General features: G+C 46.7%; 1 protein-coding gene across 1 annotated transcript in view; it reads right to left on the bottom strand.

Moving 5' to 3' along the window:
• PTTG1IP (PTTG1 interacting protein) overlaps positions 1 to 17,125 on the bottom strand; it is a 232,575-nt gene extending 215,450 nt beyond the window's left edge. Inside the window, exon 1 of the mRNA XM_085648636.1 lies at positions 16,740 to 17,125. Within this exon, the coding sequence (XP_085504762.1) occupies positions 16,740 to 16,812 (73 nt within the window). The 5' untranslated portion in view covers positions 16,813 to 17,125. The remainder of the gene's footprint in view (positions 1 to 16,739) is intronic.
• Positions 17,126 to 18,005: the final 880 nt, after the last annotated feature.

Here is an 18,005-nt window from a genome sequence, read left to right as displayed (position 1 = left end):
TGTTCTGGGTGGTGGAAGTTGGAGGGGTGGAGAGTCAGATGTGGGCGCATCCACCCCTTTGGGGGGGGGGGGGGGGGGGTAGGAAGCACAGGCAAAGGCGGCTTCATTGGAGGATGATTGAGAAAAAAGTGAGAAAGAGTCTGGGAATCGAAGGAGGTTATTGGGAGAAAAGTGAAAAGAATGAGTGAAGCAAGATGGCGCGTGAATGCTGGGGTGGAAAAAGGGATCATGTTTAAGAAGTTTTGATGTTATGATAAACATTGAAGCGGTTTAAATGCTTGCATTCCTGTCCTAATAAATGTTCTTTTACACATCACTGGAGCATGGCACGTGATAGCCTCATGATGAGGAGCGAGCGGCTGAGGGAGATGGGACTGGGGTGGGTTGTGAGAGGGCAAGGTTCCATGCAGTGTTAGTGCGCTTAGGCGAAATGCGGGCGAGCTGCAGGAGAAGAGGCAGGGGGAGCAGGTCAAGGCTCCAAACATACGGGTGGAGGAGGCCCTGGCACAGTGAGGGGAGAGGCGTCTGCTTTGAGGGAGAGGCGCGCATCTGCTGAGTGGGAGGGTTTGGCACGCTATCTAGGTGTCTGTGGTGCAGCCACCATAAAGATCTGGAGGATGAGGGAGGAGATACGGTGGCCGGGACTGGTCAGCTTGAGGTTTGGGGGCAGGAGAATCAGGCAGTTACGGGAGGCGGGAATTGGATGTAGGAGAATGTGAGGGAAACAAAAAAAATAGTGGAATGGGGGAACAGGCAAAACAAGACTGAGGCAAGCAAGAGTGTGAGTGAAAGAGGAAACACGAGGAAACAGGATGCATAACTAAAAGAGGTAAAAGTGAGAAACAAATGAGAGAATATGCGGAAGCAGAAACAAAACAAGCATTTGCAATGCAATAGGTCTCGCATTTATAAAAGTTTGAGCTATTGGCATTGTAAAATTACAATGCCTTTTATTTATGTTTTGGTTTTAAAACAAATAAAAGGCATTGTCATTTACAATGCCAGTAGCATAAACTCGCATAAAAGCAGTGTGTGGAGTGCAGCAGTGTGCAGCGTGCAGCAGTGTGCGGCGTGCAGCAGTGAGCGGCGTGCAGCAGTGAGCGGCGTGCAGCAGTGAGCGGCGTGCAGCAGTGTGCGGCGTGCAGCAGTGAGCAGTGAGTAATGCAGCAGTGTGCAGCAGTGTGCAGCAGTGTGCGGCGTGCAGCAGTGTGCGGCGTGCAGCAGTGTGCGGCGTGCAGCAGTGTGCGGCGTGCAGCAGTGTGCGGCGTGCAGCAGTGTGCGGCGTGCAGCAGTGTGCGGCGTGCAGCAGTGTGCGGCGTGCAGCAGTGTGCGGCGTGCAGCAGTGTGCGGCGTGCAGCAGTGTGCGGCGTGCAGCAGTGTGTGGCGTGCAGCAGTGTGTGGCGTGCAGCGGCATGCAGCAGTGTGTGGCATGCAGCGGCATGCAGCAGTGTGTGGCATGCAGCGGCATGCAGCAGTGTGTGGCATGCAGCGGCATGCAGCAGTGTGTGGCATGCAGCGGCATGCAGCAGCGTGAGGCGTGCAGCAGCGTGCAGCAGCGTGAGGCGTGCAGCAGCGTGAGGCGTGCAGCAGCGTGTGGCGTGCAGCAGCGTGAGGCTTGCAGCAGCGTGAGGCGTGCAGCAGTGTGGCGTGCAGCAGTGTGTGGCGTGCAGCAGTGTGAGGTGTGCAGCAGTGTTTCATGTAGCAGTGTGCAGCGTGCAGCAGTGTGAGGCGTGCAGCAGTGTGAGGCGTGCAGCAGTGTGAGGCGTGCAGCAGTGTGAGGCGTGCAGCAGTGTGTAATGCAGCAGTGTGCGGCGTGCGGTAGTGTGCTGCGTGCAGCAGTGTGTGGCGTGCAGCAGCGTGTGGCGTGCAGCAGCGTGTGGCGTGCAGCAGCGTGAGGCGTGCAGCAGCGTGAGGCGTGCAGCAGCGTGAGGCGTGCAGCAGCGTGAGGCGTGCAGCAGCGTGAGGCGTGCAGCAGCGTGAGGCGTGCAGCAGTGTGTAATGCAGCAGTGTGCGCAGCAGTGTGCGGCGTGCAGCAGTGTGGTGTGGTTTGTAAACAACAAGAAAAGCGGACATCAAAGGAAGGGTGGGAGGGAACGAGCATATGGGGTGTGAGTTATAATGAAAGTTAATTGTTGTAAGAGGGGATGCAGGAAGTGAGGCCGCTGGCGCCGGGATCGAACCACAGGCTCTGCCGTCCGGAGTCCACCACTCTGACCACTGCACCACGCCTCTCCCTCTCTTTTGAAGAGATACCTCTGTGTCGGCGATTTGAATGTGTTGATGCATAGTCACGAGTGTCTGCGCTTGTGAAATCGTTCCTTATCTTGTGCCCAGGATAATAGCCTTCTTTGTTTGTTTACTGAGAGTTTAGAAGTGTGATGCGTTAAGTGTGTTTCCCACAGATGTTGCGAGGCCAGTTCTTCTAAAGCCTCACTTGCCTTTGCCCAGCAATTTGTTTGACTGTTAGCCTGAATCTCCTTCCAGATTAATGCTTCTAGAGTGTTCGGAAGGCCCATTCTTACCGATGGCAGGTACTAAAGAAGGGCACTGTGCTGTGCTAGTGCATGCTCGTGGAATCCAAATTGTGCCGATGACGTGTGTTGTGGGAGATGGAATAGCAGCACATAGTACACCCAATTCCCACACATGAATGTAGTCTCTTTAAGTCCAACATTTAATTTCTGAGAGGATTGTTAAATACGAAGATGGCAATGGACGCAAAATGGCGGCTCGCGTTAAGGTAATTAAAGTCTGGCGCCCTCAATCTTCCTCCGTCTTTGTGTAAGTCTCGCTTTCTATTTGTAAAGTTTCAGAATTTGTCCCTATGTAGTTGCCAGAATTTGAGGTCCTGTGGCATTTCCTTTGCCAACTTTTTACGTTTTCCAGACGCTGTGGTTATAACCAGTGTCATGAAACAGTGCAGTGAGTAGCAAGGCGTCTATATTGCATCACAAATACCGCATTTACAGTACCCACCACTATTATATCGCCAAAGTAAGTAGATGTGAAGTTTTTGAATTTTAAATCTATACTTAGTATGTACACGCAAGTTGCCGATATAGTGGTAGCCAACATTGTGGAGGCAGTGTTTTTGTAACTCGATATTTCGACAGCGATATAGTGGCATGCACCAATGCGATTGATAGTTGTCTGCCAACATTGGTTGGCATTTGTCACGGTGCCTGCTAGAGGAGCAAGGCACCCACGACGAAAAAAACGAGGAAGCAAAAAAACGGATTTACTGGTAAACATTTTTTTCCGGTCTGACGCTGATGTGGAGCACAGCTGAAAAAAAAATACCTCGCAATTAGACAACGCAGATCTCCTCTTTTGTGAAGGAAGCATTTATTTAGTTTCTTTCGTTAACTCGAGTCATTCAACTTCCTGTCAACAAGCCGGAGTTTGTTGGAAAGAAATAGACACAAACGCATCCCAAAAACAAGCATTTGCAATGCAATAGGTCTCGCATTTACGCGAGTTTAAGCTATTGGCATTGTAAATGACAATGCCTTTTGTTTATGTTTTAAAAAACTAAATATAAATAAAAGGCATTGTCATTTACATTGCCAATAGCTCAAACTCGCATAAATTCGAGACCTATTTCATTGCAAATGCTTGTGCCCTAAGCAGGCTGGTAATGCAGAGAGACATGCCCTGCAGGTCCAAGCAAATGCAAGACCTTTTGCATTTTTTGCATTGCAAATGCTTGTTTTGGAATTTTCTCGTTTTTTTTGCTTTCTCTGTAAACTGATGCCGTGACTTGGTACTCTTTACTTTTGGCCCTTATTTCAACCCTGCACAGGTAGTGGCATGGGCCCTCTTACACCTGTGTCAGGGAGAGAGAGAGCACGAAGTACCCTACTACTGCGGAGTCTGTCACACAGGGTAGTAACTGCAGAGAAGCAGTGCAAAGGAATTTAACAGGGTGAGACAGTGAGGGAGATATGATGGAGGAATAGAAGGAGATGAAGACAGGTGCGCCAGGTGGTAATGGGAAATGATGGGTGGGATAAAGGAGAGAGTGGGCATAACAAAATGCAGGGTGTGCGAGACAAGAAGGATGAGGACAAAGAGAAGGGCTGAGTGAGACGTGGGTGCAACAGTAAGAGATATGGGAAGGGGATACACATCTGGGAGGGAGGGAAGATGAGGGGCAGGAATGTTAAGAGATTAAAGAAACATTGATGGAGAAACAGGAGAAGAGCGAGAATGGTAGAAAGGGAGGGGTCGAGGGAGACAGAAGGACCATAGAGAGGGGAGATGAGGGAGACGTGATTCATTCAACGTGACAGGGTTTTCGGTCATGAATATGTTTTACTATGACAGTTAATTGGCTCAGGCAAAACATATGAAAACGTCACCAGGGAAGGAAAAATAGACAGAGAGAATTACTTAATATAATTCTCTGTGCCTATTTTTCCTTTCCTGGTGACGTTTTCATATTTTTCCTCCTGAACCAATTAACTAAGTAGGTAAAATACATCAAATAATAGATGAATGACTGTAGAATGGGAAGTTACTGGTATATTAATGCTCTTGACATGCTTTGCAAAGTTTTTATGTTGGGAGCAATTGTCTCCTAAAAGCCCGGACGACCCCTTTGAAAAGAATCCTCTGAAGCCATATGCTTAGTGTCATGAAAGCGCACTTCGTCAGTGAACTACCCGATGACTCTGCATGCATGGGGCCGGGAGCAAATGAAAACAAGCATTCATTGGCCGTGAAAGTGACACGACCGTGCAAATAACAAGCCGAAGTGACAAGGGCTGGGCAAGAAGGGAGGGGGGAATGCCAGCATCAAAGGAGCCTGAAGCTGACGAAAAGGGAGGCGAAGAAGGGAGGAGGGAGTGCGAGCAGCAGCTGTGCACGTGCACACCATCGTGCACTCAAGCTTTAGGCCTGCCAAATCATGTGGGTAGCACTTTTGAAAGCCCACTTACAAAATGTCTCAAAGAGACAGCTTGCGCTGTCTCAGCGAGACCTAACAAGACGTCCTGCAGATAGTATCAGCTCAGCAGCTGATCACCATGGCTCTTGCAGCAAGAGGTGATCCCGGGAGAGGCTGAGCCTGGCTGAGCGGGGCAGGTGGGAGGGAAGTGCGAAGTGGTGGGAGGTGCGAAGTGGTGGGAGGGCACCCTACGGAGAAATGCAAAGCGTCCAAGCTGCAAGCAAAACACAGCGGAAGAGTCTACGCCGGGCGACCGATGAACTCCTTAACCTGGCAGCAGGGGTGGGAGGAGAGTTCCATAGGCAGCCTGTGTTTGGTGGTGGGAAGGAGTGCAGCCTACGGGGAGATGGAGCTTTAAAGTTGAAAGCACGGCGCTTAGGAAATGGGCGCCACGCTGAATAATAGTGTGAAGTTAATTAAAACAAGCCCGGCGGAGCGTGGCGCGCGCTAGGGGGCGGGGGAGCGCATTCCAGGCGGGGGAGCGAACCCTTTGAAGTGCTCCCAAAAAGCGGAGTGCATGGCGGCACCAAGCGCGTGATTGTGCGCGTGCTAGCAAAGCAATCCGCTTTTTGGGAGCACTTTGAAATGCCCTTTTACAATAGTCTCGCTTTGCAATCGCTTACGTGATAGCAAGGCGAGACCTAAAAAAGCTGGAGAGCAACAAAAGGGTTACAGCGAATTGGAGCAAAAATGAGAGGCAAAGCGAGAGAAGGAAGGGGCAAAACAACAGAAAACAAACAGAGGAAATAGTGCAAGAGTGCAAACAAGCATTGGTCGTGCGGCAGTAAAAGTAACGCCGCGTGGCCGTAAAAGTGAAAGTCATCGCGATCACTCCGAAAGCGAAAGTGAGTGCGATGACGCGCTAAAGCACGCTAGGGATGCGCGCGCAGCAGCGGGGGGAGGGGCGGAGATGGTGCTGAAGGCTGGAGCAGGAAAGGCAGATGACTGGGCGAGAAGGGAGGGGGGAATGCGGGGAGCAGCTGTGCGCGTGCACGCCATCGTGCACTCAAGCTTGTAGCAAGCACAAAAATGTGGGTAGCACTTTGTTAACCCCCCTACTAAACGTCTCGCAGAGCAGCACATGCGCTGGCTCAGCCGAGACCTAAAAAAACTATGACAAAGGCAGTGTAACAGTTTTTTTCCCCGTTTTTAGGTCTCGTCTGATCCAGCGCATGCGCTGGTCTGGCGAGACTTATTGAGAAGGCTCCAAAAAGTGCTACCAGGCGAGCCTAGTGCTACAGTGCATGTGCGCGCGCCGTGCTTTACCGCGATTACTTTCACGGCCGCTTTGATGTTTGATCGTGATCGCGATCACTTTCGCGGCTGCACGGCCGCTTTGCATAGCCAATAGGTCTCGCTTTTGGGACCTTATAAGTATTTAGTTATGCAACTGTTGCATAGCTAAACACTTATAAGGTCCCAAAGGCGAGACCTATTGGCTATGCCAATGCTTGTTTGTAACTTTCAGCCAAGCTGAACAGCAACCATGCAGCTGTGGGACATGGCTATACATTAAAAATATATAATAATATTGACAAAGCAAATAAATCTCGAATACCGGTGGGACCACTCAGCCTTTTTATCCTCCTGAGGCCGATGAAAAAAAGAGTACCACTGAGTTGGGAGAGCAAAAAACACTCAATAGAGACAAGACACCGCATAGGGGTCAATTACGCTCCACCAACAAACCTGTGATATTATGATGTGCCTTTTATAGTGTCTAGACAGCATGTCTTTTTGCTTCACAGTAACACGTGTACGTTTAATTAAAATGAGCTGCAGAGTCAATCTCATTGTCTTCACTTGCAATTTCACGGAAGGAGATGTAATCTCTTCAGGCATTCCTTAACGAGATGGCGTACAATGCTCTCCAAAGAATTACTTCTAAATGCGTCTTTAATACTGCATTCTATTGATTTACTCTATTGCGAGATTGACGCTGAAGCCAAATTTCAAAATGTCAGAATTCCTATCTATGTGCCACCAGTATATGTATCCTTTGATTACCCATCACATATAACAGCCAAGAGAGACCAGAAGGTCAATCAAATGCTATCTAGGGGAAGTGAGGAAAAAGTCATAAGATACTTCCTCTATCAATAAGTAAATACCAAAAAGAACCCTATTTTTATAGAGTTCTAGGCTAATCCACTCACAAATCCACAATCTAGACTGTTTAATATGTAGAGCCTCACACACCCTATTGGTGTCATGCTTCATCATCTGGTCTCATCCTGGTCCATAAAAACTAGGATGGGCTCACCCATATTCCAGGGAGCACTTAGTAATTTCCTGCTGTGGACTTTACAATAACACCTAGTTATCTCTTTACTTTTGGTCTTTCTGGTATGATTAAAAACCATAAAAGTGGAGATAATGGTCCCAACACTATTCAGAAGATGACATGTTTCAGCCTTCAGTATTAAAGGCCATAGGGTCAAGAGCTTTAATCAGGACTAAAAGATCTAAATGCCCTGGAATTATACAGTCTAGTAATGTCAGTCAACCTAACGTCTATTGGGTTAGGCGAATACGTCACATTCAACATGAAAAGCATGCAAAGGGCTAAATCGCCCCATCCCACAACAATCTTGTCTTGGGTCACTGAACTTATAGGGATCATGCTACAAGAGACACACATGCCTGTGTAGTCACACATTCATCAAGGGTGTTGTGTCACCTTTGGCACCTTTTGTTTGCACATTTATCGGGGAAAGTTCCAGGAAGAGAAACATACTTGGAGAGAGGAACACAGGGCAGAAAAGAACGTGGGGCAAAGGGGGCCGCGGGAGGGAGAAGTATGTGAAAGTGACAGCAACACAGAGCATGGTACAGAGAAGAGTACACAGAGTGAAATACGGAGTGCGGGGGAATGGGCTTTGGGGGAGGGCAAAGCACATGGGATAGAACAAGGGAAGGTTGGAACACACATACACTCTCATGGAGTGCTTAAGAAAAACAAAGACAGTAGTTTCCTGAAACTGAGCAGACTAACCAATCAGAGAGATGGCAAAGAAGCTATACGCCAGCATAGGGACAAACAGAAACAAGCAAAGCCACTGAATTAGAAGCAAGCAAATGAGAATAATAATAATAATAAAGCTAACCACTGGTAAACAATGGGAGGGATGTAACCCTGTGTAAGTGCAATAGGCCATTTGGCAGGCTCGAATTAAAAAGATAAAGTTGAATATTTAGATCATAGCTGTAAGAAAATTACACAATGAAGTCATTCAAGCATGCTAATAAAAATGAAACCGGTTTCTCAGATGGGTTTTAAACTCTGACTTATCCTGTATGGAAAAAACACGAGAACTGCAAAAACATTTTCAAACCAATATTTATCTCGTCATCTTCTGAAGTTTCCCTTTTATTACCCTGAAGAGGTAATGGTCTAGCAGCAAGGTAGAATTTCCAGGGTGCTCCACTTGACATCGAACGACTGCACCCAGTAAACACACAACTCAAACAGAAGCAATTCTTGGTTGTCCATTAAGTGAGTAATCTGCAGCCAGACGGAAACCTTAAGAAGAACAAACATTGGCATAGCCAATAGGTCTCACCTTTGGGACCTTATAAGTGTTTAGCCATGCAACAGTTGATGTTGTTGCACCAAGGATATTGTGCTGCATAACTAAATACTTATAAGATCCCAAAGGCGAGACCTATTTCCTATGTCAATGCTTGTTTATCTAGATGTTTAACATTTTAGCACAAAGCTTGTTGCATGAGGTGTCATTACAACGCCTGAGCAGTCCTAGCCCGCTCCCAGCACAGTTCCAGCAGCGATGACAGTATTAGGGACGAGGCGTTAGTGTGATTAGCTGACCCACAGTCACAGCTTCCATCCTATCACTCTACACCCCCAGAAGTGCTCTAAGAGATCACGTGATTTAGTAGAAGAAAAAGCAGTAAGCCGTAAACCAACACAAAAGGCAACAAACACTTCCTTCCTGACACCACAGCACACTTTTACCTGATTACCTGCGGCGGGCATGGGAGCGTGCAGTTACCGTGATATACTCAGACCTCAAATGGATGAATTGTCTCCCAAGCATAATCTTACAGGAAGTCTGCAATGGAAAACACTCACAAGCACTAACAGGAAGTTAACTTAACAAGATTTGAGGTGATTACAGCAGTACGAGAGCCTCTTATCCTTGTGGGCTTGTGGATTACAGAGCATGTCTGTCTGCAGCAAGAGGTCTGTACCGAACCACCGCCACGGAAACAAGGCAACGCGCACAGCACATCCCCCCCTATTGGAGGCTAAACCACGCAATGCAACCCCGCGCATGTGCACTGAGAACAAGCGGCTAACGAGCGACCCCAAGCTTCACTAACCCCACATCGAGGTCCCACCCATACACCTCTTTTCCAGGTCAGCGGAGGGCATTGTGAAAAATAATAAATACAGCTTTTTATGAAAAAGAAAATGAACACTAGTTCAGGAGAAACACACGTGGCTTTCACAAGAGGTGCACGAGTGGGGAGGGTTATACCTCTTTCTTGAAAAGGAGGTGCGCTCATCAAGTGGAATGAAGACATTTTCCTATCATAGGACAAGGAGATGTTACAGAAGTGTGGCGTGGAGAAAGGACGCACAGCAGGTTGACATTCTCCTTCAGAGTGGATACGGACCCTGTGCACGCTCGTGCAAGCATGGTGCATACTCGTGCAAGCATGGCGCGCGGATTCTCTTCTATGTAAATAGGGATTGGTCGCCTCTCAGGCAGCAGTGAACAAGCACGATGCGGTCCCGAAAGTGAAAGAGGATCTCTTGTCTTTATGGGGCCATGTGTTTAAACACATGGCCCCATAAAGATAAGAATCCTTTTACGACGCAAGGAAGGCAGACGAGCCCGTCAAAATGGGACAGCTCAAAAAGCCGAACAAAAACGTCACTAACAGCTCTTTTCCAATGGCTGGCCACCGTTTAGCATAAACAGTGACGCCAGCCAATGGAAAAGAGGGGAGGGGCTTAATACCATTTACAGAAAATACCCCAAATCATTCAATTTCGCCAGCGGGACTGCACATGTGCGCAGCCCACGCCAGGCGAGACCTAAAAAGTGTTCCACATAAACCCTGTGTGTATCAACCGCTGCAAGTGTCTTAGTGCTGACAAACTGCTCAAGGACAATTTGCTGTGGCCAGCCAAGAACCCAGTTCCAACTCAAGAATAGGTTCCTGCACTATTTTAGCATTGCTAAGGGGCAACGCATTACATGCTAAAACACCTTATGTCTATCTAGGTTTTCTGAAGTGGAGTGCAACTTACGGCTGAGAAATGTGTGATTTTTAAACTGGCATGGGGGGGGGGCTGCATTATATCATACAAAGGCTAAAAGACATTTGAGAAATTAAGCCAAATTATGAACAAATCAATGTAGCTAGTTTGAAACCTAATTTGTGTTGGGAGGAAACAGTTACATGCAACTTCACTAGCCTAATAATTCCACATTCAGTGACTGTCAATCGTCTTTTGAAAAAATTATGTACTCATAAACCTGCAATTTAGTTGCTTCCTTGGTGATTTTCGGTGAAAAGTGGAAAGACGAAAAATTATGTGGTTAATGAATTGTCACGCAAACAAATGATGGACGGAATGCTTAATAAATCATACATTCACTCCCAGTCAAGAGATCTGGGTTTAATACATTGTTCTTTTGCTCACCATGCCACCCCAGTTTAGACCAAGTCATATGCAAATCAGTCTTGACCCTGTGCCTTATGGCAACAGTCCAGACCAAACTGCCAAGCCAGATCCTCCTTGGACAGGAAACAAGCATCCTGGGACCGGTTTCTGGGTATAACCCTTCATCAGCCAGCTTAGCTTGAATCCAGTGGCACAGTGAGCAAGGGACCCACGTCTGAGCATATCCATCACACTTAGGGTGAAGAGTGCTACGCAAACAAATGATGGACGGAATGCTGAAATATTAGGTAACAAGTGAAATAAAGATCTTCATGAAACCAATAAGAGGGATTAGGAGCTAAAAGGGGATTTAGGGACAACGGATAGGTGTTAAGTGTGGAAGAGGTGTGGCGCTGCGGCCAGGGCAACTGACGCTGGACATCACGGTTCGATCCCTGGCTCTGGCAGCAGGGGTCTTGCCCAGCACCTTGCAACTCTGGGCAATAGCTCGCTTAACCTTCCCAACGGCCCCCAGCGCCGATATACCCCTTCGGGGGTGATACGTGCGCTATACAAGTACTGGATTTAAATTTCTTTAGAAGTCCTCAGAAGATGGCAGCGGTATGGTAAAATAGTCTGATCCATGAAAGTGGAGGAAGTCCAGCATTAACTCTTTGAAGGCAGAGAACTCGGATTGGAAAAAATATCCATTTTCTTTTGATTATAAGGTGGTTTGTGCTACACTATATGATGGAGACAACGTGGACATAGATAGACTTTAATGGAGGTGCCAAGGCAGAATGTTGTGGATGTTTAATGAAGATGGATTTGATGGTAGAAAGTAGGTTGTTTTTTTTTTTTTTTTTTACTAGTTTTTGTTTTAAAACCGCTTCCACTGTATCAGACACAAAGGACATGCACATACAATTAGAGATCTTATAAGCAGTATACAATCAGTGGTGTCCACATATCACATCCTGTTCACAGACAGTCTCACCACTGGCGTAGCTAGGGGGGGGCGAGGGGGGCGGTCCGCCCCAGGCGGCACAATTTTGGGGGTGACCGCGCGGCACTGGTCGCCCGTTGCGGCCGCGGCGGCTTTATAATTTATTTGGGTACACTGTGTCCCCAAATAAATTATAACGGCTGCCGCGGCCGCAACCGGGCACCAGTGCCGCGGGCGCGGCCCAGTTTGAAAGTGTGCGCTGAGCGCACTTAGCACTGACCAGCCTCCTCGCTACTAATGACCGCCGTCGGAAACATTAAAAAAATACATGAATTTTTTTTTCAGCCCTGCCCTCGCAATGAGAACGACGTAGCAGTGATGCATCACGCGCTTCACGCTACGCGCTCTCGCGCTCATTCTGGCCTGGGGCAGTCAGTGCTGATACCTGGGTAATTTGATGGCTCTGGAGACAGGTCTGGCGGCTAAAGAAGTTCGAACCAACCTCGCCCCTGCCTGCCATAGAGACCCTGGAGCGAGTCACGAGTGAGGTAAGAGGCAGATGGGCGGTGATAGTCCTCCCTTTCTCCTGCTGGGCCGGCCCATTAACGTATGCTGATTGAGGTGGGCAGGGGGCCTGAGCAGAAGTGTGGTCTCACTTGCAATGATGTATGGCGCTCAGCAGTGTGAACTAAACTATGCATTTTTTTTTATCCAAGTAAAGTTAATAAAACATGCCCCCCACCCGCCCTCTTTCTTTTGACAACACTTAGCTGAAGCACTGTTTTGCGAAAAGGCAATACGTAAATGTGGGCCACTTTTTTGGTGGGGCCCTGGCCGATTTGTTATCCTAATCTAATCCTGGCTCGGGGTAACCGCCTGCCTTGAGTGTGTGAGGATTACATGAACTGAATCAGAGGGCACCGATTTCACTGCTGAGGCCGATATGATCTCGCATTGCTCAAACCCATGTGGGAAGGTGTGATCTGTGTCCAGGGCCGGTTTAGTGCTTGTGGCACCATATGTGACAATGTTTGTTGGTGTCTCCCCCATCCATGGTGAAGGTGATTTCCACCTCCACTAAGGATTTCCTCCCCACCACCTTTTAACAGAGCCCCTCAAGTCTCGATAACCAATCTTTTTCAGACGCATTTAATTAGTTATATAGTGCCACTCATGCATGTGTAGGGTGTCTGAGCACTTTGCATCACACACATTGCATAGGGACAATCAATCATACGTGTGTTAATCAGCATATAGGAAATGTTACATAAGCCAGAGGTCTACAAGGTGTATGAGTGACATATAGTTAAAAAGTGCTTGGTCTGGGGAAGTGCAAACTGAAAACGGAACACCAAAGTTAGGGGTTCTCTTTAATAATAAGAATTGATTCAACCCAAATGAATCCTTTTTGCAACATTAACCTATGCTCTAACCTATACTTTGCAGTGTGCATGCAGTTCTTCGATGACAATTAATAATTCACTGCTCTATTTTAGGATTTTAACTTATAAACTTCAAGTAACGAAAGGATGTCTCTTTTAATAGCAGTAACTCACTGACCTATTTACATTATATGCACTTTGTGATCTGCATGACATAAGTTCTTTGCAGCAGGCATAATAAACCTTTGAGTTAGTTTATGATCAGTCAAAACATCAATTACAGGTTTCCCATCTTTCTCTTCCTTTTTGCTTACAGTGTGTGTGTGTTTTACCCTCCCTACCTCTCGCACAATGTCTGAAAAATAAGTGCTAGTTCTTAAAACGTGGCCCATACCGACCACCATCGGCTCTAATTAAACACTGCATACATGCCAACGTTTTCAAAGAGGGGAGTGGGAGATTTTTAAATGAAATTGTAAGAGGGCATTTTGCCCATTGGCTTCAGTGGCGTAGCTGGGGGGGGGGGGGTGCAGTCCGGCCCAGGCGGCACCATTTTGGGGGCGGACAAAGGCATTTAGATAAGGCTCGGCTTGCTTTCGTGGTCGTTCGGGGACGGGCAGAGAAGGAATAGGACTCGGGCAATGTCCTCTTCTTTTTTGTGCTGGCAGCTGTCCCCCCACACCCCATCTTCCTATTATTCCCTCTCTTTCTGTCTTGCTCCTCACTTACTGAAAACCATAACTTGAACAAACGGTTCACAACCTCTTTCCTTCTTTCATTTAGTTGCTTCCCTGCGAAATGGATCCAAAAAAGAAGTGCAGCGGGATGGACAGAAATAGAAGGTTTTAAATATGAAAAATAAATACATAACTAAATAAAGCAAGACAGAGTGATTGCAAAGTGGCCAGATTGGTTTTATTCACATCCAAACTCATCAACCTCACTTTACAGACTTTGCAGTGAAGCGCTACTTTTGTTTTCTCGTCTTTCTTTGAACAGCATTGTTGTCCCCAGGTGGGGGAAGTGCACCATTCCAGGAGGTACTGCAATACCTGGTTGATGGATGGATTGGAAAACAAAATGTGTACCTTGGCTCTGTTAATGGATGTGGTCTTTTAAACCATACTGCTTACGTTTATTAAGGATATAAGCAATGGACATTGAAACGGTTCCCTTCAGGGCCCTGCAGTCATGTCCTTAACTTTTCAGGTAAAACCACTCACTGATTTCTGAATAGTGAGTGAGAGATCGTTAAGGTAACCATGTTGTTTCTGCTTACATTTCACATGCTTTACTTAATCTTGCATTCCCTATGAGTGGTTGCTTTTACTTTTTTTTGTAGGCAGCGTATTACTCTTATCAAGTGCATAATTTGAATTGAGCCACATCCAAGTGTTTATAGCGGGCACAATTAGGTTGTAGCTGAAGGCAGTGCGAGTTTCTCTCAGTGGGGCAGTATGGTGTTCAGTGGGGGAGAGGATGTGGCACTATGGCCAGAGCTGTCGAATTTGGAACTGGGGAACTGAGTTCAGCCTTCATGACCAGTCCACCAGACCACTCTACTGAGGGAGCATATTCCCATGCTAGACCTTAGAAGGCCCCACTAGACCTTAGAAGGCTTGATGTCTTAGCACAGCAGGTGTACCCTAGTGGTGTCAATTGTGAGTTAACCTTGAAGGCCTGTCCACCACAATCCATACTGAAGTTCATCTCCAGTCTTGCGGGCAGGCCTACGAAGCAGCACACCCTAGAGCAACAGTGATCCAGTCACTGTGACTCTGTCACTGAGGTCACATGAACCTTGAGCAGGTTAGGGCGGTGCGAACGGTGTGACCTCACTGGGTACCTATTTCGGGTGGGTGCGTAGTGTTTGCAAGTATATTATGGTTTAAAAAAAACTTGCTGCCACCTTCCTGGCCTCCAGCAATTTTCAGAAACAATAAAAATGTCATGATAACTTCGGTGATTAATGTTCTTCCTAGAGAGAGATCCGAGTTTTGTCTAGTGGAAGGGTTGACTCCTGGAAAGGTAGCACAGAGGGTTAATATGCCTGCTGCAAAGAACATGTACCATGCAGATCACAAAGTGCACTGCTTTAATGGGGGGACCATGATGAATGGTCATTTAATGTCAGCTGTAGATGGTGGATCCCTGAACAGTGTCATGTATGTGCATGTTTGCATTGTGTGAAGGGGATTACCAGGTAATTGTTCACGCAGCTCTCTGATGGATGTCACATGCGGTTTTTCTGAGTCCCCAGATAGATCATGCAGTCTGTGTGTTCTCTTTTGTACTGCCAGTCACTGCCAGTCACCAGTGTATTCAACTGTGTAGCCTTGGACCGTGTCATGTATGTGCATGTAACTTGCATGATCGAGGTAACTATTAGCGGCGATACTACGTGTCTCTCGGTCCTCTTTCAAGTGCTTGCCGTCCTTTTTCCCCAGCAACTCCCCCCCCCCCCCCCCCAGGGGCGGCAATCTGAGGGTTAGCCCCGGGCGCCACAAGCTCTAGCTACGCCCCTGAGTCTCACCATCACGTGAGCGTAATATTTGTCTATTATAACAGTGCAAATGCAGTTTACATTTGTATGTTTGTAGGACCCATACTCTACATAACAAATAAAACAACTCTAATGATCATCTCAACTAGGGAATTAAGTCCCCTCCCGAAACCAAGAAAGCAGAGGTTTTGATGGTTATATCGTAAGCACAAGAAGTGGTATGAGTGAAATAGTTGCGAGCTGAGGAACAGCACTTGTGTTGGTGTTAAAGTTCAGGGTTTTCCTTTTAGGCTGGAAGGATTTGTCGCTGTGGTAGCTTGTATTTGGGTGGCTTTCTTTGGTTATTGTTTTTGGGTATCTTCAATTACTTCAAATAGTTTGGATTTTGAATTAGTTTGTTCGTCTCCTATATTTTCCATTGTAGTGTTAGACTGCGTACCCGTATCGGGAGTTGGTTTGTGTTCATTGTGGTGTACGTCATGGAAGGAGACTTAATTCAAGATCGGTGAAAGGTGAGTAGAAAGTTGGCGTGTGGGGAATGAGTAGCGCACAGGATACAGATTGCTTAGTGGGTGTGTGTTTGTGTATTCAAATGATAAAGTAGTATGTGCGGACTTCTGTGATGTCCCCATTCCTATCGCAATGCATAATGCATTACATACTAGAGTCACATTTTCTTCAGGGTGTTCCTCCTGTCACAAATCAATATTTCAACTATTTATTACACAATTATTGCTTGAAATAGAAAGGAGGTAGGACAGCAAACGCGCATATCTACCTAATTTACGGAACGGTTTCCAGTTGGCATTTGCTGCTGTGGGAGATTTGCAGCACTAAATATCAGAAATCATGTTTCTACAATTTAACCGCCAGTAACTCCTGAAATATTTAACAATGTTAACACCAGATCCGCCACGATTGTCACATTCTATGGAATATCCTAAATCAGATACAAGCAACACGTCGCGTCCAAGTAAAAGGGGCCTATTAGACTCTAATGCAAACCTACGGTTGAGTAATAATAGCCAACTAGGATATAGTGGGCACCTCTGACTTGCACCCTAGGTTAAATGCACCACTGAGACATAAGACCCTGGGTCTCATCATAACAGACTGTGCACTCTCAAAATACACCTTAAAATGTAGCTCCTTCAGATTCCCCCAAAAGTTAATTTTCAACTAACTTTACTACTGGAACGAGACCCCTGAAATATACACTCATCAAAGCATTCCCCCAAAACACCTGCTTAACCGCAACCCTACATTTATTTCCGCCCAAACACTACACCTTTTAACGTCTAAAAGTATGCCGACGATCTTACCTGTACCGGACTGCGCCAGGGCGCCCCCTAGTGCCAGAAGTAACAAGCTGAGCCCCCATGTAGCCACAGCCATCCTTCCGTTCGACAACGACTTCGAGGGGAAACTGGCAACTTTCAGGGGTTAAACGGTCACTGACTTCTCTTCAGTTGGGACTTGGGTAAAGTCGCGGGCTGACTTCTGTCCTCTCGGGCAAAGATTCCGCAACAGATTAAGTACCGATGATAACTCTGTATCTGAAGGAGTTGCGGACCTACGGTGCAGAGAGAGCAACGTTTGGAGAACTCTGCCCAACCACCAAAATCCCTAACAAAACACAGCGAACACGTGACCAATGGGAGGGAGGCGCGGCACCGGCTGAGTCCCAGGGAGCGTGCAAGCAAATCACGCGCAGCTCAGAAACAAGAAACTGAAATACGGAAGGAACTCCCACAGACTTTACCAGTATGTCGGCCATGTTGTAATCGGTTGCTAACAGGATCATTGTAGTAAGAGTACCCACCCACTCCCTTTGTTCTAGGGACACTAGTTTATACCGAAACTTCGGAGGATGAAAGCTAACACTAGGGGTTATTTTGGGGAGAAAAATGGGAAAAAGTGAAGCGCAAAAAATCGTATGTTTTTCCCCTAAAGTCACTCAACAAAAGGTTTGCTATAAGTATCCCAATCTCCCCAACTTTCAGGAACAACTGGAGCCGTATTAAAAAAGCATTTTTTATCACCATTTTTGCAGGTTTCTTAAACATAGTCCATTTTTCCCTAATTTTTGTGGTTTGAATGTACTTGCAGTTTGTGATGGACACATGGGAACCCATGGGTGATCCAGGAAAGCTATACATTTTTGAAAAGTAGTATAAATTCTGAATTCAGCCAGGGGTCATTTTAGTGAATCCCTCAAGGTTTTCACAATGAACATGTGTAGGAAAAACAACTGTCTGTGGCAAGATTTTCTTATGGAATTTTTTGTCACGGTTGATTTACAAAAGCAATATATCGTTAAATCCGAAAGATTCTTGGGGTTATTGGGACATAAAGGGTTTGTAGGTTCTTCAAAAACACACAATAAATACCCAAAGCCAACAACTTAGCTGCAACATACCAGATTTTTTCATTGTCTACTGACTATATTCATGCCAATAGATGGGATTCAGGTGGGAGACTCATAATGTTTTAACCTCTTCAGTGCCCATGACGAGATAGTCTCGTCATGGAGCACGGTTGCGCTGTGCCCATGACGAGACTATCTCGTCATGAACCCCGCCCGCTAA

Source organism: Triturus cristatus, chromosome 3_2 (genome assembly GCF_964204655.1).
Source record: "Triturus cristatus chromosome 3_2, aTriCri1.1, whole genome shotgun sequence".
In the NCBI taxonomy this organism is placed as follows: domain Eukaryota; kingdom Metazoa; phylum Chordata; class Amphibia; order Caudata; family Salamandridae; genus Triturus; species Triturus cristatus.
Note: the sequence above shows the minus strand (reverse complement) of the source record. Positions and strands in the feature narration are given on the sequence as shown.